General features: G+C 33.4%; 2 protein-coding genes and 1 long non-coding RNA gene across 6 annotated transcripts; all 3 read left to right on the plus strand.

The window, feature by feature from the left end:
* Positions 1-2,479: 2,479 nt before the first annotated feature.
* Positions 2,480-3,432, plus strand: LOC105130616 (Cytochrome P450 superfamily protein). The gene is made up of 2 exons (XM_011033186.1): positions 2,480-2,693; positions 2,924-3,432. Exons 1-2 carry the CDS (start codon positions 2,511-2,513, stop codon positions 3,221-3,223), a joined length of 483 nt encoding a protein of 160 aa, XP_011031488.1. The 5' UTR covers positions 2,480-2,510; the 3' UTR covers positions 3,224-3,432.
* Positions 3,433-6,306: 2,874 nt separating this feature from the next.
* On the plus strand, positions 6,307-19,419 carry LOC105130617 (phosphoinositide phosphatase SAC1-like). Of its 2 annotated transcripts, XM_011033187.1 has the most exons (16): positions 6,307-6,586; positions 6,871-7,075; positions 7,165-7,330; positions 8,985-9,207; positions 10,187-10,263; positions 12,788-12,975; positions 13,097-13,194; positions 14,073-14,206; positions 14,295-14,429; positions 15,251-15,635; positions 15,722-15,843; positions 16,682-16,801; positions 16,895-17,107; positions 17,891-18,082; positions 18,563-18,671; positions 18,917-19,419. In XM_011033187.1, the coding sequence occupies exons 1-16, from the start codon at positions 6,455-6,457 to the stop codon at positions 19,169-19,171; spliced, it is 2,754 nt and encodes a 917-aa protein (XP_011031489.1). In that variant the 5' UTR covers positions 6,307-6,454; the 3' UTR covers positions 19,172-19,419. The 2 variants fall into 2 exon arrangements, with proteins under 2 accessions (XP_011031489.1, XP_011031490.1); XM_011033188.1 differs by lacking the exon at positions 14,295-14,429.
* Positions 19,420-20,526: 1,107 nt separating this feature from the next.
* On the plus strand, positions 20,527-24,014 carry LOC105130618 (uncharacterized). Of its 3 annotated transcripts, XR_843271.1 has the most exons (5): positions 20,527-20,953; positions 21,104-21,227; positions 21,634-21,841; positions 22,014-22,122; positions 23,272-24,014. It is a non-coding gene; the product is annotated as an uncharacterized LOC105130618 (long non-coding RNA). The 3 variants fall into 3 exon arrangements; XR_843269.1 differs by having other exon boundaries at positions 21,634-22,122; XR_843270.1 differs by having other exon boundaries at positions 20,527-20,931; positions 21,634-22,122.
* The last annotated feature ends 29 nt before the right edge of the window (positions 24,015-24,043 follow it).

Consider the following 24,043-nt stretch of genomic DNA (forward strand, 5'->3'; position numbering starts at 1 on the left):
ATTTAATATTAGGTTGATTGAAAATTAAATTTATTTATTTACTTTCTATAAAGTTATCCTGATATTATAACTTAGTAGTATAAATTAAAAAAGATGATGATTTTACTCTTTACCACCTCACAAAATACTATTCATTTCAATAGTTTTTTTTTTGTTGTTCATTTGGGTTTTTTTTCTTTCTAAATTTATATTTTTTTCTCTTATTTCATACTTTAATATTTAATTTATTGAAAATTAAGTTTTATAATTTATTGTGATTTATTTTATAAGTTGTTAGCTCGATTTTATAACTTGTGTCATATGTTTAGCGGGTTAACTTGATCTTTTTTTTTTTTTTTTTATCTTTTTTATATTGTTTTTAATTTTATCCTTTAATATTGGGTTGATTGGGAATTACACTTCATAGTTTATTTTGATTTGTTTCCTATGAGGTTATGTTAGTCTCATAACTTGATTCACAGGTTTAGTGGGTTAATCTAATTGACTCGAGTTTTCTTTTTATATTTTTATTAGTATTTTTTAATTTCATTCTTCAATATTGAGTTGATAATGAATTAGACTTTATAATTTATTTTGGTTTACTTTCTATGAGGTTATTTTAATTTTATGACTAGGGTTACGTATTTTGCGGGTTAACTCATATAGACCAAAGTTGTTTTATTATTATAGCATGAATTAAAAGAGATGGTGCTTTTACTATGCTCCACCTCCCAAAACATTATTCATTTCAATAATGTTCTTTTTTTCTTTTAAATCTATATTTCTTTTTCTAATTCCACACATCAATATTTAATTTATTGGATATTAAGATTCATAATTTATTATGATTTTTTTTATACGTAGTGAGTTTGGTCTCATAACTTGTGTCACAAATTTAGTGAGTAGACTTAAATTTTTTGTCTGTTTTAATTAACAAATTATTTTTTAATTTCATGATTCAATATTGAATTGATTAAGAATTAGAATTCATGATTTTTTTTTATTTGCTTTCTATCAGATTATTTCGATCTTATAACTCAAGTAGTACGTTAAACCAATTTACTCGAGTTTTTTTTATCTTTTTTTGATTGACATTTTTTTTACTATTTTATCCTTTAACATTTTTTTTTATGAATTAAGCTTCATGATTTATTTTGGGTTGTTTTATGTGAAATTATCTCGGTCTTATGATTTGAGTCACGTGTTATGTGGGTTAACCAAAGTAAACTCAAGTCGTTTTATTGTGTCATGTATTTAGATTGAGGTTTTTTAATTCACTAAGGGTGATGAATCCTTTCTTAATAACTCAAGTACTTTCATATAATTCATGTTATACTCAATGTATGCCCTTTCATTACTTCAATTAATATAATATGTAACAAAATCAAAGTATAACATTCTCTATATAAGATAATTTAGTGATATCAAGTCTAAGTATCATTTATACAATCATTATGTGAACCTTTCCATAAATATAAATAATTTCTCCATATGAAATTCTCATGCGGGTTAGTTCAATATACATGTCTTATGACACTTAAAAACAATTGCTCTCTTTCATAAATGAAAAAACATAATATTTAACAATCTCTATGACTCTAATAAATATCTAGTATTAAAAAAAACATTGACTAAGAACGTTCAAGTAGCAATGATTTGATGCAATAAAAAACCAATAATTAAAATAATTTTATAATTGTTTTTGTAAAATATTTTTATCTCGTATATTTTATCTTTACTCTAGATTAATAAATCAAATATTAGATTTATTAACATAATATTATAAGAATATTAAAAATAAATTAAACTTGTATCGATAATAAATATATATTTACATAAATATAATAATACAAATCGATTGACTATATAACATATTAAACTAATATAATTAAGATATGCATCTGATTATAGGTGATAGAGGTATCAAACAACCGTTGTTCTTTGGTTGTGAGATTGGGGTTTAGACTATGTTATTGATTTTAATTTATTTAGATTTTTATTTAAGTTTTATTATTAAATTTGATGATGCTCTGGTTTGAATTTTAATTTATTTTTGGTAGGTCTTGGCCTAATCGTTTCTTGTTTAAAATTTTACTATTTGAGTCGGTAAATGATGAATTGATAAAGTTAGACCTTTTATTTTCCTTTACTAATTTTTCTTCCCTTCTTCGACTCTTTTTCCTCTCTTCTTAGATTTCCTTTTCTCTTTACTTCATCTTTCAAATCTTTCGCCTTGCCCCGCATGAATTAGAGTTTATTTAGTTGGATTTCTTCTCGAATCCAAACTAAACCGAACCGAAACAAACTAAACTGTAATGGTTTTATGATTTTTTTCCTTACCGAAATTGAATTGAAATGAGAATGCGAAGCCAACATATTGAACCAATCTGTTCTGATTCGATAATTTGGTTTACACCAAATAAGATTAAAAGGCAATGGAGGTGTATATTATGTTAGCTGAAACGCTTTATTTCATCTGGTGGTTTTTATGAACTCATCGTATATATCATGCTATCTGCTTCACAGAACAAATGGAGATTCAAAAGTTGAAAGCTCCAGGAGAGTCGTTGACTTGGAATGATATTCAAAAGATGAAATATACCTGGTGTGTGGTTTGCGAGGTCATGAGACTATCTCCGCCTGGTCAAGGGGGATTTAGAGAGGCCATAACTGACTTCTCTTATGCAGGTTTTACCATTCCCAAGGGATGGAAGGTATGTCATGGTTGACAATAACTAATATTTTACAGCACCCCTTTCCTCATCTCCAGGATAGCCTTCGCGCTTTGCAGAGCAGCTGTTAGCTTCCAAAACATTCCGCAAATGATTTCAAGCATGTCATATCCACAACATACAGTTTCAATATTCGTTGTGATTCATGAAGCTGGACGCTTGGATTGTTAGAAATAGTGTATCTTATCATGGATATCATATGTACTTTGCAGGTGCATTGGAGTGTACATTCAACACACAAAAATCCCAAATATTTCCCAGATCCAGAGAAATTTGATCCTTCAAGATTTGAGGGGAAGGACATTGAACCATACAGTTTTGTACCTTTTGGGGGAGGACCTCGAATGTGCCCTGGAAAAGAATATGCTCGGCTGGCGATTCTTGTCTTTATGCACAATGTGGTAACACAATTCAAATGGGAGAGAGTGACTCAAGACGAAAAGATCATATACATGTCTATTCCGATGCCAGCTTGTAGCCTTCCGATTACTCTCCATCCTCACAAGAACTGAGTTAATATTCGTGTGGCTCAAGTGTGTCATGGTTGCATCCTTTTGCCGACATCTATAATCGTCAGTTGATGAACATGCAAATTGTTTTTCTTTTTTGTGTGCCCTGTCGCAATTCCTTTCTTCAGATGAATTCTGCAACTCTTTATTTTAACTTTTGATAAATAAATCTTGACGAGTTCAATTAATAAGAGCAAGTGAAAGTTGAAGAATCCAAAGAGTAACAAGATTTGGTGTAGAAACATAGAGAAAATCAAGCTCTTGACAAAATTGTTATACATGATTTTTCGGGTCTCAGCGAACTAGAAATGGAACAGGAAATTAATAAATGGAGCAGGCCAGCCAATCCCCGTCCCTTCCTCGTTTCTCGGCCAACAGCCAAGTTCCGCCGCTTCAGGCGTCACCACCAACATGCTATCAGCTTAACAGATCCTAACCCTCTCCAAATCCTATGGCGAAATCACATCCTGGATCCTGACAGAGACATCGGCACGTATGGGAAACATGTCTTCCTTATCACTTTAATCGTTGCACTCTTCATCGACCCTCTCTACTGTTTCCTGCCCTATGTCGGTCCCAAGCACAGAGACAGAGTTATTCAGACGTTATTTATGTCTGCTTATCCAGCGACAGAAAACTTTCAGTGTTAATCACATATTTTAGGTTCACAGCAGACTTGTTTTTCTTCCTTCACATTCTTATGAAGTTTCGTACAGTTTTTGTTGCTCCAAGTTCAAGAGTTTTTGGACGGTGAGAGCTTGTTATTGATGCTAAGGTGATTGCAATGCGTTCTGATTTCCTTATCGATCTGGCTGCTGTGCTTCCGCTTCCCTTACATGCTTGCTTCATGCAATCTGTTAGCTACGCGAAATAGCATTGGATACATTCAAACCCCACAGAAAGAATACTACTGTAGTGATGATCAAGCAGATGGTGATTACGTAGAGCGGAGAGATGCTATCAATGGACATTGCAGACGATTTCCAGCATCTTGTAGCCAAAATCTTGGCTTCAAACTTTGCTGCAATTACAAAATCGATTTTGGCTTCAAACTTTGCTGCAATTACAAAATCTCCCTTTTTCCAGGAGATGGCATCAGAGGACTGTCTCTTTCCAGGATCTTGTGTTAGGTGTTCGCCATTGGTGGCCGATGGCTCACTCTTTACCAAGAAGCTGCTCCTATCTCACTTTGATGTTTGCAAAGACATTTTATAGCTTCATAAAAAAAAGACATTTTAATAAAAAACAAATTCTACAGAACAATTTGTTCCAAATAAATCATGTTTCCCTTGTGCATAATTTCTCCTACAAGCACAAAGCACATCTCCATCCCTAATTTCCAAACCCATTAAAAGCTAAAATATAGAACATTTTGGAATTTCCATAATGGCCATATGTAAGAAACATTGCAGATTTACAGTGCTTTCCTCAAAAAATTTCATAGGTTTTGTTGGATTTGTAGCCAGAGTTGAATTGTTAACGACAGATTTCTGGTTTTAAGAGTAGGAATGTTGATATATCCTTTCCTTTTTCTGAAAAACAACAGGATTCTGATTCTTGAATAAGAAAAGCACTGTTGCATGAGAGTAGAGGCTGCTACAAGCTATATCAATGAAAATTATGATTGATTTTCCTTTCCATAAACGAGAGAGTAACTTGACTTTTGTTAGTGTTATCTTTCCCCTCTTTGTTCTGGTGTCAGCCCTCCTTCCCCAGAACAAGGACAACTCTTCAACCCAAATTCTTGGCAGTCAAAGCATCTGAAGCCATATTAAATTTCCTCAAAAATAGATAAAAGACAAATTTTGAATGTTGTTAAAATGCCGTAGCAATTATTAATGAATATTAGAATGTACATTTCTTTTAAAATATCTTGATTATGTTATTTTAGTATCTTTTATTATTTCAAATTATATTATAATTACAAATTTTCATATAATCATTAAATCACACACAATATACATTGTAGATTATATGTAGAATTTATATGTCAATCATTTTATCGTAAATCCTTCTCTGCCATTTTAGCAACATTAAATTGAAATATATATATTCTGTTATTATTGATTTTTGTTGCATAAAATATACATTATGTGTATTATGTCTAAGATTATCATATTTTATATATCATTATCGATTATCAATACAAATTAGAGGCACCACCTTGAGTATTTTATATTGGATATTTTTTATTTAACAATTATAAAAATAATATTTTAGTTTGCAATTAAAATAAAAAAAATTAACAATGCCCATATCTTTTATTGTGTGCAATTTTTCTTAAAAACATTATTATTCTAGTACTTTAATTAAAAAATAAAGTTGTTTTGATAATTTAATAATTTAAATTCTTGGTAGTGTTTTTTTAATGTTTCAAAATAAGAGAGAGAGAGTGAACACATGCTTCATGTATATAAAAATTTATTTTAAATATAAGTTTATTTTATATTTTTATTTTCATAGTTTTTCTTGTTAGTTACTAAGCCATGTTAAATTTTATTATATAAATATTAAAAAAAAATTAATGTGAAATAAAAAATATATAAATATATATATTTTATATTTACACGAAAAAAATTATATTTTTTTAATGTATAATAAAAAATTTAAATTCTCCATTTTAGTATTTTTTTAATGTAAAATAAAAAGTTTTGAAATAATTTTTGAAAATTTATAACATGTCATGTGAACTATTTATTTTTTAATTTTTTTAATTTATTCAAATTAACTCATATAATTCTAGACTTGATCTCTTAATTGAGTTAAACTTTAAATAAAATTTAATAACAATAATTTTAATAAATTAAATTGGATCTTGACTGATCTTTTCTTTTCGTGTGAATAAATGCATTAAATAAATGCCCTTAAAAAAATTATGATTTTTCTAAGGTTTACGGTTAAGATTAAGGGATATTTGATAATTTAACAGTAATTATTTTTTAAAATATTTTTTATTTGAAAATATATTAATAAATTATTTTTTATATTAATATATTAAAATATTTTAAAAATATAAAAAAATATTAATTTAAAGAAAATTATTTTAAAAAAAAATATGAAACATTAAAAACAAACGGATGTAACTCCATGGCTTCTCCAAAACACCCTCTTATCATTTCCAATTCCCATTCTCTCCCTCTCCCCACTCCACCTGCAAATAGAGACACATTCATGGCGATTTAGCTCTTCCTCTTCTCCATTTCTTAAATTCCCAAACTACCCACCTCCATTTCCATGGCGAAATCGGATAATTCGAAATCCAAGCTCCCTCCTTACGTCTCCGCCAAAATCCATCCTTCCAACGACCCCGAAACCGATCACAACTCTTACACGCTCGAGAAATTTAGACTTTACGAGACTAGACAGGTAACAGTATTCAATCATTCTCTTACCGCTTTTGATTTAAAATTCATACTTGAATATAGCTAGGTTGTTTTGGAATTTGAAAATTAAATTTGAAAACTGTAGAATTTTGGGGATCTTCGGTATTTAGTGTTTCGTGTAATTGCGGTTCCAATAGTTTGAATTGGTTGATGGTCAATTTTTAAATCTCTTGAATCTTTAGTTTAATTAAGAAATTCATTGTTTCCAGAAGAAATTAGAACATGAATAATAAAACTAATATGATATTTTTGGGTTTTCTTTATCAGAGATTTTATCTAGTTGGGAGTGATAGGAACAAGCAATTGTTTCGAGTATTGAAGATTGATCGATCAGAGCCGTCTGATCTCAATATCAGTGAAGACCCAGTTGTTTATTCACCACAAGAAATAAAAAACTTGCTTCAGCGAATTGCTGAAGGGAATCGTGCCACTGGGGGGCTAAACTTTGTAGTGAAGGCTTATGGTATTGCAGGTTAGTGTTGGGTCCTACTATTTTATGTGTATTTTTGTGTTTTTGATGCTTGGATGTGTTACTGGTGTTTGTTCTTTTGGTGTTTTTAGGCTGCATTAAGTTTCTGGAGTCATATTATTTGATTCTAGTGACAAAGCGTCGGCAAATAGGATTTATTTGTGGTCATGCGATATATGGCATTGATGAGAGCCAATTGATCACCATTCCTCATGTATCAGTTCAAACTGATGTGGCGCATTCTAAAGCTGAGCTAAGGTATTTCCTTCCCTTTGCATGCTGTTGATTGATTGCTTTGTGACCCTTCTCTTTGCTGGGCTAAGGTTTTGCCTTTTCTTCTCTTCATCCAGAATTTTTGGTTTCATGGTTTATGGAAATGCACATAAGAAACACAGGCACAAATGCATTCTGTTCATGATTTTTCTTTCTCATTCTGTTATCAATGCAATACAATGACAAATATGCCTTTTCACTTTACTCTATCCTCCCATTTTGTGTCTCTGTGTGTGTTTCATGTGGTCACTATCACTTCTTATTTGCAGCTTCTTCTTTCCTATATTTTATATGATTGCGGAATTTTCAAGCTCATAGACACCATTATGTGGGAATTTTGTTGGCCATTGTTGCCACTATCATTACCATAGCTTTGCCTAATTATTAGGAAAAGATGTTTTTTGGCATGACTCAAACAATTCAGTTTCTAGCTTGAGATGAAAAACTTATTATTAGACATGTATTTTAAATTAGAAAAAAGAAAAATCTTATATAACCTTTTTAGGATTCTTTGTCCAATTCAATTTGGTAAAGTGCTAATTAATGTTACTACAATTGAGTTATTATACTCCCTTTCCCTCCCATAGCATCAGTTTTAATGTCAAATCTTAGAGAATCTTATTAGGACTATTTTTCAAATTCAATTGGGTAAAGTGCCAATTTTACATTCTACTGCATAGCACATATACTCACTTTCTTCCCCGTATCATCAATCTTTCATATTTCTTATGAATGAAAAATGATTCCTGTTCTCTTTATCCTTACATAGCATCCATGGTTTTTATGGCCACAAAAGTAAGAGGACATGTAGGAAAATTCTTGTTTAGATGAATAAAATAGCCTTGAAATTGCTAAAGAGATTGCTAACCTTGTAAGTTGGAAATGCATAGAGGATCCCCAATCTAGAATAATCAATTTGCATTTTTTTAAGCACTTGATAAAATTCAAGAAGGAAAAGAGGCAAATGGGAGGACAAGAAATCTTCAAAAAGAAATCACAAACATGCATTCCATATTCTTATTTATTGCTATCTATTGATTATGGAGCACAGATGAGGTGCAACCCTTGTATGTATGCTTCATTTTAATAAATTTCTTCTTTATCAAAAGGAAAAAAATCTATGGATGAGAGAATATTGGCATACATATCATTTTAATATTATTTTTTTATTGAGAGCACATATTGTTGTGGCTTTCTTTTCCATGTCTTGCCTCTCTCTCTCTCTCTCATATATATATATATATATGTATATATATTTCAAACAACATAAAATATGAATGCTCTTAGAGATAGGAATATAGTTGAAAGAAAAAGGGAAGGAGAAAGTGTAAATGTTCTTCAAGAGCATAAAACTTGCAATTCATTATGTACGAAGAGAATGTTAGGAATGATTTATCCAACGTCATCTATAATTTGTTATTAAAAAAAGGTAAAACATGAGGAGACAAATTGGAATGGTTGATGTGGCAATTTTTATTTTCTCGCCTTAGTTTCATTTGCCTTTTTTATTTTCTTGAAGCTTTTTAGTATTTCCTTGCACTCTTTTCCTTAGTAGTGCTAGATTCTTTTCACCCCTTGTCTAACACGAGTCTAACTTTTAGTTTCTGAATATTTCTTCTATCTGTTGCCTCAAATGCAGGTACAAAAAGCTATTATCTAGTGTAGATTTGACCAAGGATTTTTTCTTTAGCTACACATATCCTATAATGCAAAGCTTGCAAAAGAATGTGACCTCAATGGGTGAAGATGGGATGCCATATGATAACATATTCGTCTGGAATGCATATCTAACACGAGCTGTTCGGTCTAGATGTGGCAATACTATTTGGACAATAGCATTAGTGCATGGAAATTTTAAGCAGGTTTGCAATTCTTTTTGCTTCTTGTGCCTCTAAATAATCTGTCAATGATCATTTGTCATGCCAAATATTTTACACGGTTTTTGGTTTTTACACGTTGAATATATCTTCGTCATTGTAATCCTGCAGTTACTTTTTTGAGATAATTTATTTTTCAACATGCTTTTGCTCTATTTTTGTGTTTTCTTTTAAGTTGTACTTATTTCAACTATGTTCGTAGCATTACCATATGCTTGTTGATTGTTTGGTTTGATATTCTGTATTTCAAGAAAAATTTTAACCATGGCTCAAATATATTCATATGTAATATAATTTATGCTGGCTATAGATTCATATGCAATATAATTTATGCTGGCTAAAATTGGAAGCATTACAATACTTAATGGAAATGGAGTATGTATTTGAATAAATTTTGAAGATTTGGAGATGCTTGGAACATAATTAGTGAAGAACTGTTTCACAAACTACAAATATGCACGCAGCTTTACCATATTCTTGCTGATTATTAGATTGATATTCTCTATATTAAGAAAAATAAGTGGCCATAGTTATAATTTCAGATGTAATGTAGTTTGTGCTAGGCAAAATTTGGAAGCTTTACTAGTACTTAATGCTAATGGAGTACGAAATTTGGTAAAAAATGGAAGATTTGGATATGTTTGGGACATAATCTGTGAATAACTCTAGCACAAATGACAAATGTATAATTTGTTTCTCTTAAGCTAAAATAAAAACTTCATTTCTGGTTTGAATCTGAGTTATTGGTCTGTAATACATTTTGCTGCTTTATGCCAAGTGATTTTGATTTATGGAAGTAGGATATGCATTTTAATGATCTGGAATTTGTTTCTAACTACATTGTTATCTTATACAAATAAATTCCTTCAATGTGATTTCTTGATAATATCCTTTAAATTTATTCTACTTGAGTGTAATATGTATTTAGCATTTCAACTAATTCTACTGTACTTAATCATGACAGATCAGGCTGTCGATCTTTGGGAGAGACTTTAGTGTTTCACTGGTTTCTAGACGCTCTCGGCATTTTGCTGGTACACGGTATGTTCTGGTTTGAATAAGTTCATCTATGCGTAAAGCTCAGTTGCATCTTCATGTTTTATATTTTAGAAACAAAACAAATGGGTTTATGTCACTGGATTCTGCACAGAGGCTTCCAAGCTTTTTATATTGTGGTTCTCTCTCTCTTTCATATACACAGAGTAGACTGTGTGTTATTTAAAAGCCAGTGACCAAACTGACAGTGGTCCCAAAATTAGAGGATCTTTTTGTAATTTAATGAGTGCATGAACAGAGAGAGACTCTGACTAGTTGGGAATTAAGGCTTAGTTGCTATTTCTGGTGTTGTACTTGTAGAGAGGGATGACTGCATGTATGGTGATGATTTACTGGTTCATAAGTTTACAGCTGAGCTGTGGTGGGAAAGTGTGTAATTACTTACAAAATTGCTGCCTTTGGATTGTGTTGAAGTTGATTTTTATATGGTCAGTTTAGGAGATCAGATGTGACAGGGTGAAGTTATGAAGTCTTCCACCAAACTTGATGTAGGTGTTTCTTTGTACCCTTCACTTTAGGTTGGACTGTGTAATGGTGGCTAATGTTTTTTTTACCCCTTTGATATTCTGGTTCTTTAACTAAAAAATTATTGGTGGGTAAGCGCTTCTCTTTTTCATTAAAATAATCCTTTGGTAGAGGATTTTGTTTCTAAACCAACTTTCTGACACTTTCAGTGAAGATCCCTTTTTCCCTGTTTCTTTAGTCATGCCTCCACCTTTCAAATAAATAAATAGCAAAATCCTTCACAAGACAGATGAGAACTCTAGCTAACAAGTGTGACTAGTTGAGCTATACGTTTTGGGTTGCCCCAGCACCCGTCCACACACACCCACACTCTCTTATGCAGGTTTTGTTTTTATAATTTTAAACTCCCTTGCTATCGTGGAATTTCTGTATTGCAGCAAGATATATTTAGGTTATGCTTTTCTTACTCAAGTTTCTGTAGTAGGTTTGGTCATTTTGAATTTTTGGGTAGTGGATTTTGGGGTCTCAAGTACATCTTCTTTTAGAATCGTGATAGTAGTGATCTTCATTCCGAAGTTTTCAAAATTGATGTGGAAAAGGCATAAGGTCAGAGGTCAGAGGTTTAACCTGAATTGTCTGGCTTGAACAGCTGTCAGATAATATAGATTGAATGTTAAACAAAGGATAAAAAATTGCTTAATTTAATCTTTGTTAATTGTCTCAGTGTCTATGTGCTCATTTGTATCTTAAATCTATTTTAGCATTCTTTCTTAGTCAAATTGGAAAAGTTTCAGCTAACAAAGTATCGAGAAAAAAATATTTTTCCATGAAAGTTTGTTACAACTAGAAGTTTTTCTTCTTCTTCTTGAATTTTATTTTTTGTATAAGTCGAGATTCATTAATAAATGAAACACTGTAGAAGGGCGAGTAAAAAATATAGTGAGGCAAGCAATAGGATACATGATCCTGTGTGCAACTTAAGGCAAACATTAACACATCCTTTCACACTAATAGTCTAATATAAATAGCTTGACTAGTTTCTAATATGTTTAATGTTTATTCTGTGCATGTGAACCACTCTATCTTTGAAAATCCTAGATAGGTAGATCTCTTTCTTTTTTTTCTAATCTTAATTTGAGTCTGAACCTTTCTTCACACTAACATAATTGATGGACCACATGACACTAGGGAATGGAAAAGGGTTGCTTAGGTTGACAACAATCACTAGTTATATGCTCTGTAATTTATTTTTTGAGAATGTATATGCTCCAGCAAATTGCAATGCTAAGATATATACTTGTTTTAAGTCTCATGTCATTTAAAACTAAAGCTAAAAAAGGTACCTCAATAAAATGGCTTAGCACAACCCTTCGGTTTCAATAGACGCATGAGCCTGAGGACTTAAAAAACCAGTAAGTTTAATTGTCTTGGTAATTGTATTTGGCTGCATCAGCATTATTAGTTCCTGGTGAACCTGTTACAATTGGTCACCATTATTAGTTCTAGGTCAATCAATTAAAATTGGTTTGGGTGAGTCAGGTCGGCAGTCCAAATGCCTGACACAGCCGGTATTTGACCAGGTTTGACTGCAAGTTTCTCTTATAGCTGAACTGGAATTAAGGTCTGCTCACAGGAACCCTGGTTGAACTAAGAACCCTGGTTGAACTAATTCTATTTGACAAACTTGATTCATTTGACTTCTTATGTTTTAAGTTTAGAGATCTAATAATGAGATTCATGTTCCTAATGACATTATATGTGATATAATCTACACATTATGGTCTGTGTTTGTTTGTGCAGTCATCTGCCATTACATCATTACATTGTCCTTGTATGAATGTCTGTACTCTGATTGCTCAAGCCACAGTATGCTTCATTATGGTTATGGGTATTATTTGAATGATTGTGGTGGCCTGTTGGAAACCATCAATTTTCATTTGTTTTGTGTCCTTGTTATCATTGAAGTTATATCTGCTTATTTCAGAGAAGTGTTCTAACCAAGCATAACAACCTTTTGTAATAACTTTATGTTGATTGAGTGCAGTTACTTGAAAAGGGGAGTTAATGATATGGGAAGAGTTGCAAATGATGTTGAAACAGAGCAAATTGTCCTTGATGAAGACGCTGGATCATGCAAGGGGAAAATGAGTTCTGTTGTTCAGATGCGCGGTTCAATTCCTCTTTTCTGGTCACAAGAAGCTTCACGATTTAGTCCTAAACCTGATATAATCTGTAAGGCCATTGATTTGACCTATTTGATTAGTTCATTGTTGAGTCTCGCAGTGATGTAGATCACATAGCACCTATCTTCTTACAAAGAAGTCTTCTGATATTATTTTTCAATCTATATTAGTGCAAAGGTATGATCCTACCTATCAGGCGACCAAATTGCATTTTGAAGACTTGGTGAAGAGATATGGCAGTCCCATAATTGTGCTTAATTTGATTAAGGTTATTTTCATATTTATTTTTTGTGCATAATGTATTCGAGACTCTTGTTAGATTCCTTTGATTGTTGCCTTCCTTAAATACTGATTCTGTTTGCTGTATAGATCTTGCATTATCGTACTTGATGCAATTGAATAATTCTTGCATTTGATTTAATTTACAAAGGAAATCACCAGATTAGAGTTGGCTTTCTTGCATGTTATACTATACCAGCAAACCCAAATTACTTGCTCCTTACAGTTTCTTTTGTGTATGCCTGCTGATTGTTCCTTGCAGGACTTTCAAGTATGCAGCTTTTTCAACTAGATTGTCATTAAATGGCTGTTGTTGCATTGTTTTCATTTATTTTCAATACCTCCCTGGGCATTAATAAATGGTTACCTGAATTTGTTTTTCTCATTCCTAAACTGGAAAAACATATTAAAATGATGAGTGCTTTTTTCCACACTTGATTATATTATCATAATTAACAAAAGCTTATCAATCAGCTTTAATATATCTCTGGAGAATGTGGTGATGTTTCTGTTTAAATGGTCCTCTTAAAGTATACCATCTTTCCATTATACTTCACTCTTGGAAGAAGTACATGATTTGGCATTTCCTTTTTAACTCTCTGTTTATTGAGGATCTGGAAGTTAAAGAAACCATTTCTGAATCTGTTTTAGTTTCTGTGATAATTATGAATTATGGTCAGCCTCATCAAAATAATAATTCAGCTTTCACACAGTGACAATTTTTTTCTTTTGTGACATTCTCTTGTTTAACTTCAGTGGTTTATCTAATTGTCGTAGTTTTCACTTATCAACATGCTTACCACAAATTGGAATGCCTTTTCTATTGCTTTATGTCATCCTGCATGTCATTTAAATGCTCTAATGCAGACTGTTGAAAAAAGACCTAGAGAAATGATGCTAAGGCGTGAATTTACAAACGCGGTTGGGTATCTGAACACGATTTTTCCAGAAGAAAAACAACTTCAGTTTATCCATTGGGACTATCACAAGTTTGCAAAGAGGTACATATGCATCTCTTTTCACCTCAACTCTAATTTATAACTAACAACCATCTTGAACTGACTACTCTTCTTTTTTGTGTTTCCAAAGCAAGTCTGCCAATGTTTTGGCTGTTTTGGGTGCTGTGGCAAGTCAGGCACTTGATTTGACTGGTTTTTACTATAGTGGTAAACCTAGTGTTGTTAAGAGGAGAGCAAACCAAATTAGTCGAACAAGCACCGGAAGGTATTCCAGTTTCTTTAGTTGTATTATTTATTTAAACAAACTTATAGCGTTTATGTTACTTCATGACTGGAACTTTTCATGTAACCTTCAACTCAGGTCTCTTGGATATAAAGTTTTTCAATGCCTAATATTCAGTTTCTGAGATTTTGGGTCATCCATCGTCCCATTTTATTTTGGTTATTTTGGTCTTTGAATTTTGTTTTTAAACCATGGGTGTTGAAGTGTTAGTAGCAATTCATTGTAAAAAAAACACCATTAAGGTGCCAATGTGTGTGAGAGAGCGATAAGTTATATTACAGTTATGTAATTCAAGGTCATCGAATATTCACGATTAATGCACGCACGATATGAAGATTTTGAAGCAGCTTTTACCATTATAACTTCAAGAACATGTGCTGTGGTGGATGGTCAGATTTTCTTCTTTCTTTTTTTTTATAATCATTGCAATTTGGAAAAAAAATGACTGTTAAGTGTGTGATCTATCCCTTGCATTTGTAAAAAGGTATTATAATCAATTACAAGCATGGTAACCTTGGACCTTAAGAAACCTGAAAGTAGAAAGCTTTCTTTTGTGCTTGGAAATTCTGTAACCCAGGGTGTCTTCTTTTCTTTTGGCAATTTAGTGTCTCTGTTGCTGAAAAGCATAAAATTGACCATGTCTTTCTGTCAAGGCTGTTTGCTTTATCATTTCATTGCTTTTGTTTTTGAAATGAAAACCTCCAATTTCAGAGAAAATTATGGAGCAGGAAATGGGAGGTTCCTTTCAAAACAAGATTATGTAGACTGTGGGTTTCATAAATAGTTGACTTTATTCTTTACAGGGACGCTTCTCTTAGAGATCTAAGAGTCAATTCAGGGGATCTTGCAAGGATTGGAAGTAATAATGAGAATCTAAATTCTTTGATTAATTGGGATAGAGAGGGTGATTCTAGTCAACTGAAAAAACAAGATAAGGTTGGTGCTGATGGGCCACGTTTTCAAAGTGGAGTTCTACGCACCAACTGCATTGACTGCTTGGATCGTACAAATGTTGCTCAGTATGCTTATGGTCTGGCAGCTTTAGGACGCCAGCTCCTTGCAATGGGTCTAACAGACATGCCCAAAGTCGATCCTGATAGTTCCATTGCTGCTGCTCTTATGGATATGTATCAAAGTATGGGGGATGCTCTTGCCCAGCAATATGGTGGTTCTGCTGCTCATAACACTGTATGCTTTCTCTCGAATAACTTCGGTTTCTATGATCTAATTTGCTCATAACTGTGGTCATCATATCAAGGCCTGGACTTTTTCAGGTGTTCCTTGAGAGGCAGGGAAAGTGGAAAGCTACAACACAATCTAGGGAGTTTATCAAGTCTATCAAGCGATACTACAGTAATGCATACACTGATGGTGAAAAGCAAGATGCTATAAATTTGTAACTGTTCTTTCCATCGCGCTTTCTACTTGATTTATTGCATAATTTACATTCTCTGGCTAAGCAAATGAGGTGAATTTTCAATGCCCAAACAGATTTTGTAAATTCAAGGGAGTTTTTGATTTCCAGATTTTATCGTCACTAGTTCTTGATTATGGAGACTATATAGATAAGTGTGCATGTCAACTTTTGTAAAGATACCAAAATGCACTTCATTATTATTTTTGCCTGAAACACTTTTTTTTTAAATTATTGTTTAGTAAAATATGAATCATATTCTATTTGAAATGTATCCTCTTTGGAGAGGCTTCTACTCTTAATATCTATGATTTTCCAACCATGGACTCCATTTTCAATAAGTTTCATATTTCATATGTGGATAAGAGATATATCTAACAAACTAAATCAGAAACTTTTGACTGAATTCTGGGAATTCCAAGACCACAGTGTAGGTTTTGTTACATATAACCAAAACCAAACACAAAAAGCTAGAACTATATTCCATGTTTTATTAGTGTGTGTACTTCAGTATTTGATTATATTTGTATGCAATATTAATTTTTTTTATTTTCTTAACTTATTTTGTATGATTAAGAGATTGTTTGGCATTGCGTTTTAAAAGTGCGTTTGACATGAAAAAACATCAAATTAATGTTTTTTTTTAGTGCTTTCTAATGGTTTTGATGTACTAGTGTAAAAAATGAAAAAAATAATAATATTTTGATGCATTTTCAAGCGAAAAGCACCTTGCTCCACAATACCAAATGCCATCTAATACTAGTTTTGGCATGCATTTTCTGTGAGTGTATTCTGAGATTATCTCTTTGATGCTTTCCAGATTTCTTGGCTACTTTCAACCACAGGAAGGGAAATCTCCTCTTTGGGAGTTAGATTCAGACTACTATCTTCATGTCTATGGGAATGCAATAGAAGAAGAAGACCCCTGTCCAGATAAGTGGTAAATTAAAAAAAGAAAAAAAAATTAGAGTAGGTTGGTTCAAATTCAATACATCTCATCTTCTGATTATTTTATTGTATCTTACTTCAACAGCAATTTGGAAACCAATGCTAAGCCTGTAAGAGTTGGAATAACTCTTGCCCCTATTCCAGCTTGCAGGGAGGATTTTTCAAGAATGAAGTTGACATCATTTGATAAATTGATTGACCGGACATGTAGTACTGTAAAGAATGTAAGACTTTATAGTGAACCTGATCACAGACCAGGTGGCAGTGCAGGAAATTCTGGTGTGGCTCCAGATGCAGCGTAATTTTTCCCTTGACTAGAGCTGTTAACTTGTTGCCTGATTTTATCATTTTTTTTCTCTCTGTTGGATGCGTTTGGGTGCACAAATCTGTTTTTACCTCTGAAGTGCAGACATCTTTTATGCGTGGTTCAGTTTTCTTAAATCATCAGTTGCATGAGTTTCTGATGTCTTCAAACTGTTATCCAGGATGTGCTGTGCCTCACATTACTATACAAATTTTGTGTTTATTTATTTCAGCACTGACTATACCGCATTAGTTGAAAGGATCATAGGAAACTTTTGGCCTTATTATTTGGCCCTTTTAGTGTAGTGAAACATAGCTCTTTGCATTTAGTACAAAGTTTATTGGTTTGTTTTCTTCCTTCTTAGCCCTTAGCAGGTTTGGTATTGAGACATAAAATGAGATGTAAATAAGCTAAAGGAATATTAGGATTTCTTCAAGGATACTGATAATTTCAAAAACACATTAAAAAAGTTTAGCAAATTGAGATTTTTTCAGTATTTTGCCTAGTTTGGAATTGGCAAAAGTAACAATTTGATGTAGTTTATGCTGATTTATGTCCTTATCCTTTAGACACAGTGTATTTGCATTGGAGAAATTTCTTAAAATGGTCCATTGATTGTAAATTTTTTTCATTATTTTGTCCGTAGTTCTGATTTTGATTCGCACTTGCCTCTTGCCTGCTCTGAAATGGGTTGCTTGGGTGCATGAAGTTTGTAAGATGTATTCGTGACTTTTTTCAAGTGCTTGCTATACTCACTGAATATGCTTTCTTTTGCAGTGAAATACAACTCAAAAGCCCAAATTGGCTTTTTGGCCAGAAAAAGTATGAAGAGAGTGGCAATGCCCCCAAGGCTGCTAAAAGTGAAATTGAAAATGGAGCATCTCAGAAAGAGATTTATGTTGATGGTTACTCAGAATTAAATTTGCTTTCTTCTGTTGATGATATCAACGAAGAGGATATCTTCCAAAGGTACTTTTAGATATTGTCTTCCCATTTTCCAGAGAGAATACATTACTCTTAGACTTTCGTTTCTGAATGCAATGCCGACCAAATTGGCTTTCTATTAGTCAAAATTGAGCTTTATTAATGGTTTGTGAACCAAGAATGGATCTAAACACCTCATACTTTGCTTGCTCAAGCTGGCATTTTTGGCTATAGCTTGAGTCTTGGGCAAAATTATCACTCACCATTCACATGTAAATGCATGTCAGCGTGTGGGCATGCGTATGCAAATTCCTATTAGTTTTCTAAGTTGGATGATAAAAATTTGAATACTGCTCTTTGATTAAGAATTTTAATTGATTCTGCAACTATATTCACTAAATTTAAAATTCATGCTAGTCATGTGGTTGCAATTTCTATGATTCGTACTCTTTTTGTTTATTTATCTATTAATTTTTGTGGCAACTCAAATCAATGGCAATTGTCCGGTTGTGGTTCGGTTTCAAGGTACCTTGCAATGACTGCAGTTGATGAAAGCGGCTGGTATGGTGGCACACTATTAGGTGATCAAGATGAAAGCAGTGAAATATATAAACATTATGCTGAATTGTGCCAGGTAAATTGATTTAGGCTCCAAGTACACTTGACAAATAGGCACGGAGACATTTACAACCTGATGAAACCTTCTTGGCATGCCATATTTTGCACGGTGCTGTGTTTCATACTGTGTGTGTGTGTGTGTGTGTGTGTGTAGAGAGAGAGAGAGAGAGAGAGAGAGAGAGAGCAAAACGTTGAAATGAATGTCTAATTCATAGTTCATTGAACATTTGTTATTTTAACAAACGGTAATTGGACCAGCAGGGGGCAGCTATGGAGCCCTTCGAGCATGATCTGGATAGGGAGAAACACTATGCTGATGTTCTACGCATGAACGCAATTGATGTTTTAGATGATTCCGCTGTTGAAGCAGAGATGGAAGATGCTCTCATGGATTATGATCGCATTGGTGCTGATCTTGGGATTGTACCAATGTCATGCAAATCCTTTGCTGCAGATCCAAGTTGGTTGACGAGATGGATTATTGGGGAAGAGAAGGTAGAAAAGATCGAAAGCTAGCTTCTGCATGCGCTATATGACTGTTGTAAGCACACATAAGAGTGTCCAGTTCTCGGAAAAAGTAAATAACTGTTTACATAAATAAATAGAAAAATGAAAGTATATAGTTGTTTGTAAAATATGCAAAGGCGTGAAAATGCCCTCTTAATTCAGGCATGAATTACATCTTATATGTAGACTTGATATACACACTCTCAAAAGGAAATTTCAATCGGCTGCAAAGTTTGTTTCTTGTGTTCTATAAAAAATGCCTTGGATGCCCCCCTCAACAGTTACATAGCAATAAGTTTGTCTGTTTGTGTTTGTGAGTCGGTATTTAGAGAATGCATTGTTCTTTCCTTTCTGCAAAATGGTTTTTACAAGTGCTAGGCAGAGTCACTTCTGGTGCACTGCCACAGGGGGGCTGCATCTTGAAGGTGCCCTCCATTTCCTTTGCCTTGGCCTGAGTTGCTCCAACAGCTGCAATAAATTCTTCATGGAATGTGCTTGTGGAAAAAAAATGGTCAGGACTGCTTTCTTTACTCTGAGGTGTTGATTATTAAACTTCACGTCTCTGTCTTGAAATAACAACTTTATACTCTTTGTGTATTGACTGTTAACATTGCAATATTGGATACGGAAGCGGGTAAAGAATTTTGCAATGCTACTCTATCTTCAACTACAAAGTAATTCTCAAAATTGGAAAAAAAAAAAGAAGATAAAATTCTACGAGCAATATGTAGAGGATAACTCAAATAATTTATAACTAAAACTTGAAACGTTATTTTTGTCTAAATTAATTGTAAACCAAAGTTGAAAACTCGAAGCCTGTAAACCAGTTTATGGACATGAGTACGTTTATTGTGTTCTTGAAAAATTTCATATAATTAGAAAGGCTTACCATTTACGTTCAATTTTTAGGACAGGTGGGAAGGGAAGAAAACGTTTTTAATGCACCAGTTTGCTTTGGATGTGGTAAAGCTTAAGAGCTGATTAAAAAAAAAGAAAAAAAGCCCTAATCTCGACTTGCAAACACTTTATGTACTGTAATCTGATCATATATATATGTACATGTTCTTCCTTGGGCTATTGTTTTAAAACTTAGATTAGCCTGCAGGTCAATTTGTCTTATGATTTACGTGCAAATTAAAATGTGTTTTATATACTTGATTTGGTTCATGATCTCTAGTAATGAACCGGCCTTGTTTAATCAAAAAATAAAATTGCGTTTAACAAATCAATAAAACAAGGTGTTTTTTACATAACATGTTTAATAGTTTTTTATAATAATTTTCGAGTTTTTAATATGAATTTGAACGTTCAATACATGTTAACTCATAAAATTATAAGCTTTTATAAGTCTGATTTTTACAACGAGTGATTGAAACAATTTTAAATGTCTATGCAATGGCAGTTGTAGGTAGAACTTCAAATTTTGTCTCTGATGTGCTCATTTCATCTTTTTAACACATTTATTATCGAATTTTTAAATAAATCTCAAATTGTCAAGTTGTTAGCAATCTGGATATGGCTGCGGAGATCTAGGGTAGGATTCACGGCCATTCTGTGTCGGGGTTGTCATGTTGCTTAATAGTTGTAGGTTATCTCTTCTTGGCGGTGGCTGGGTGTGTGCCTCAAGGAAGTCGGAACATGAAAGAACCAGGAGTCAGTATAGTTGGAGTCCAGTAAACAGATCATATAGTTGGAGTCGGAGCTTTAAAAGGTCATGAAGTGCGGATTTTGACCGCAAGACGTTGCAGCACTTGACCTCCCTCCCCAAGGTGCAAAGTCTAGATTTGAATTGTAATGTTTCTACATTTTCTTCAATGAGGTTCTTTAATGTTGATCTTGTTTGTTTTTTAATGAGAAGCTCTGATTCTTAATTAATTAAAATCACAATCTATTCTTCATATGGTTATAATTTACATGGATTTAACCTGATTCTCACAACAGGTGCGGAAGAACAAATTTGTTTAGAAACATCTAAACTTTCATCTCCAGACGCAGCGTGTAAAAACAGTTGTAGCTGATGGAGTAAAGGAGATATGGTTGAGTAGTGAAGACACTGGATCATGTGGTAATTTTCTGATGTTTCTACCATTGGATATCTGCTGCAGATATGAGATTATTTTCTGTCAAGAAATCTTGTTTCTAACGAATTCTCTATTAAAATGATTGTCACACATCATTCCATGGTCTATAAACAACAGATGCTTATTTTTGCTATGTTACTGTTTGAAGGTGCTGCTGATCATCAACATTTCTTACCTATGTACATGCTTCGCATTGTGAAAAATTAATTATAAAATTCACCATGTTCATATCATGCAGTGAAATAGCATGTTGCTGCTCAGCAGAAAGAGTTTTGTTCCATGACTCGTGAAAAGTTTAATGCTTAGAAACAAAATAAGTTGAGATGTTAATTATACTGGTTCTTCACAATACAAATTGTTGAACAGATTGAATTTCCTGAAACCTTACAGGTTGTGAAATTGGGGTTAATCTTCCAATATTATTGAATGCTATTGTTGCTGAACTTCCTTCTGATGCAAGCACAATGGTTCGAATTGGGATGACAAATCCACCTTTCATTCCTGAACACTAGAAAGAGATAGCAGAAGTTTTGCGCCATCCATGTGTGTACTCCTTTCTTCATGTACCATGCCGGCTGGAAGTGATGCCATTTTGACTGTATGTCCCAATATTGTTGATCTTTTCTTTTTAGTGCTGATAGTGGCTTCTCCTTACCCCTGCAACCCTAACAACGATTCCAGCTGTGGTTTTATAATTTATGTTAGGGTGGCTGCTAGAAAATATCATTGTATGGGATCTCCTATGTAGATATACAGGGTCTTGTTGTCAGGCAATGAATTGAGAATACACTGTGAATGTATTCAGGACTGTGGTTGACACCTTGACTGAGCTAGTTCCAGAAATGCAGATTGCTACCGATATAATATGTAGATTCCCAGGTTAGTTTGCAGACTCAGATGTCCAGTTCGCGGTCCTTTATTTTCTGTAATTTACCATGTCTCACTTGTTAATTGCATATTTCTATAATAGTTTTCACAGTAGGTTACTGGTACACTTTTTGAGTGAAACTGCTCGAGTGAACTATCTAAGATAGTGATATGACATGTAATTTCTAGATTGTGAAATCATATATGTCACTAGAGATATTTGGTACACCCTTGGTCGGGTAATAATTGACCCTTTGTGATTTTTCAAAACCAATATGACATACTTGCGACTAGTATTTTGTTTTCAAGTTAATTAGTATATATTTAACAAAAAGGTTACTGAAGATATTAACTCTGTTAAAATCAATTAAAAAGAGTAGGTCAAAGTTAAAATCTGACGACTTTTTGAATTGACCGGGGCAATAATTATGGTGTTATTCAGTGTAATTGTTTATTTTCCTGTGTTTCTTGTCCATTTCTTTCTGGATCATCAAATGTAAATTGAGTTGCTCCATTATGAAAACTCATGACTATATCATATGCATATTATATGGGGAAAGACATCAGTTATTTCTTTTTGTAGTTTGAGGGACTGCTGCATTGCGTGTGCACACCTTGGTCATTTTAACATCTAGTATGTAGTTTTCACCTTGAGTGTATTATGAAAATTTATAGCTGTGGTACCCACACCATAATGGACGAAGCGCGTAATGGCATCTACTCCTTACAATGGAATGGAGGGCAGAGTGGAAAGAATATGGATAACAGATCGCAACAGATGGAATTCACTTGTTGACATAGAAATATCTAAATGAAACACTCTCGTTCCTAAGGCCAAGTTGCTGTTTATATTTTATTGTCTAATAAATTGGATCTAGGTGGTCATGAAAAGGCTACTAGGATTGCATGTTAATCCTTCTCTGATATGTTTTGAATGTTCTTATTTGTTTCTCATTTCTTTTGAAACCAACTTGCTTGCACCGACTTAAAAATGAGAGCCCCTCTCTTTTTTGGCTCAGTTCAAACAGGACACTTGCTTCTTCTTCTTCTTCTTCTCTCTCTCTCTCTCTCTCTTTTTCCTGGAACTGAATGGCGAGCTTTCTTAGTTTATGATTCGACCTCTTATTTCACTTTTCTGATTAGTTTTTTTCATTTCCCTAGGTTGGCCACACAAAAGCATACAAGCAGGTTCTCATAGTTGCTCCAGAAAGCATGCTTGGTGCTTCAGCTATTGTCAAGATAACCTCTGTTGGAAGGTGGTCACTAATTGAGACTCTCCACCAAATAAATCAGAAAACGAAGTCGGTGGAGAAAACACTCGAGTACAAATGTTCTCCCTGTTCTGACCCATGTGAGTGTTGTGAATATTCAAGAGAGACAGAAGCTTGTGCTTGTGGGGATCAGAGAGCTGTGTAGGACCGACTACTTTAGAGCAAAGTAACATTTCTCAGAATGGCATGCTGCCAGAAGACCGAAACAAAAGAAATCTCATTGGATGGTTCCTAAGAAAGTGGGAAAATCAGTCACAAAAAATGGCGGTGAATGGTACTGCCTCGGGATCCAAAAAAGAAGCAAGACTGGGCCAAAGGAGCGGGTGATTGGGTGTTGTGGATAGGACACTTCTAGGAGGATTAATTGTCAGCTTTTTTACTGTTGTAGCCTCACTAATACATGTTGGATTTAGGACCGTGTCATCCTAGTCAACTATATATTTGTAACTTGTCCTGTTTTTTTGGGGGGTCATCTTCATAGAAGATTTGACACGTATGGAAATTCTTGTTTTGTAAATGGCAAGAGTTCTGTTCCAATGTTATCGAGGGGATAGCACAACTCTACTTTGGATTGCCAATTCTTTGGGAATTGTGGAATGCACTCCTTTCTCTTGGAATGATTTACATGCTTAAGCAGATCCGCTTGTTCATACAGATCCACT

Source organism: Populus euphratica, unplaced genomic scaffold (assembly GCF_000495115.2).
Source record: "Populus euphratica unplaced genomic scaffold, PopEup_1.0 scaffold29.1, whole genome shotgun sequence".
Taxonomy (NCBI): Eukaryota; Viridiplantae; Streptophyta; class Magnoliopsida; order Malpighiales; family Salicaceae; genus Populus; species Populus euphratica.

Excerpts from the sequence above, each read along its gene's own strand:
- LOC105130616 (XM_011033186.1), top strand. The coding sequence starts at position 2,511 with ATGGAGATTCAAAAGTTGAAAGCTCCAGGAGAGTCGTTGACTTGGAAT. Across the intron at positions 2,694-2,923 it reads CCATTCCCAAGGGATGGAAG|GTGCATTGGAGTGTACATTC; the intron begins GTATGTCATGGT and ends TGTACTTTGCAG.
- LOC105130617 (XM_011033187.1), top strand. The coding sequence starts at position 6,455 with ATGGCGAAATCGGATAATTCGAAATCCAAGCTCCCTCCTTACGTCTCC. Across the intron at positions 10,264-12,787 it reads CGGCATTTTGCTGGTACACG|TTACTTGAAAAGGGGAGTTA; the intron begins GTATGTTCTGGT and ends GATTGAGTGCAG. Across the intron at positions 14,430-15,250 it reads AGTCGAACAAGCACCGGAAG|GGACGCTTCTCTTAGAGATC; the intron begins GTATTCCAGTTT and ends TATTCTTTACAG.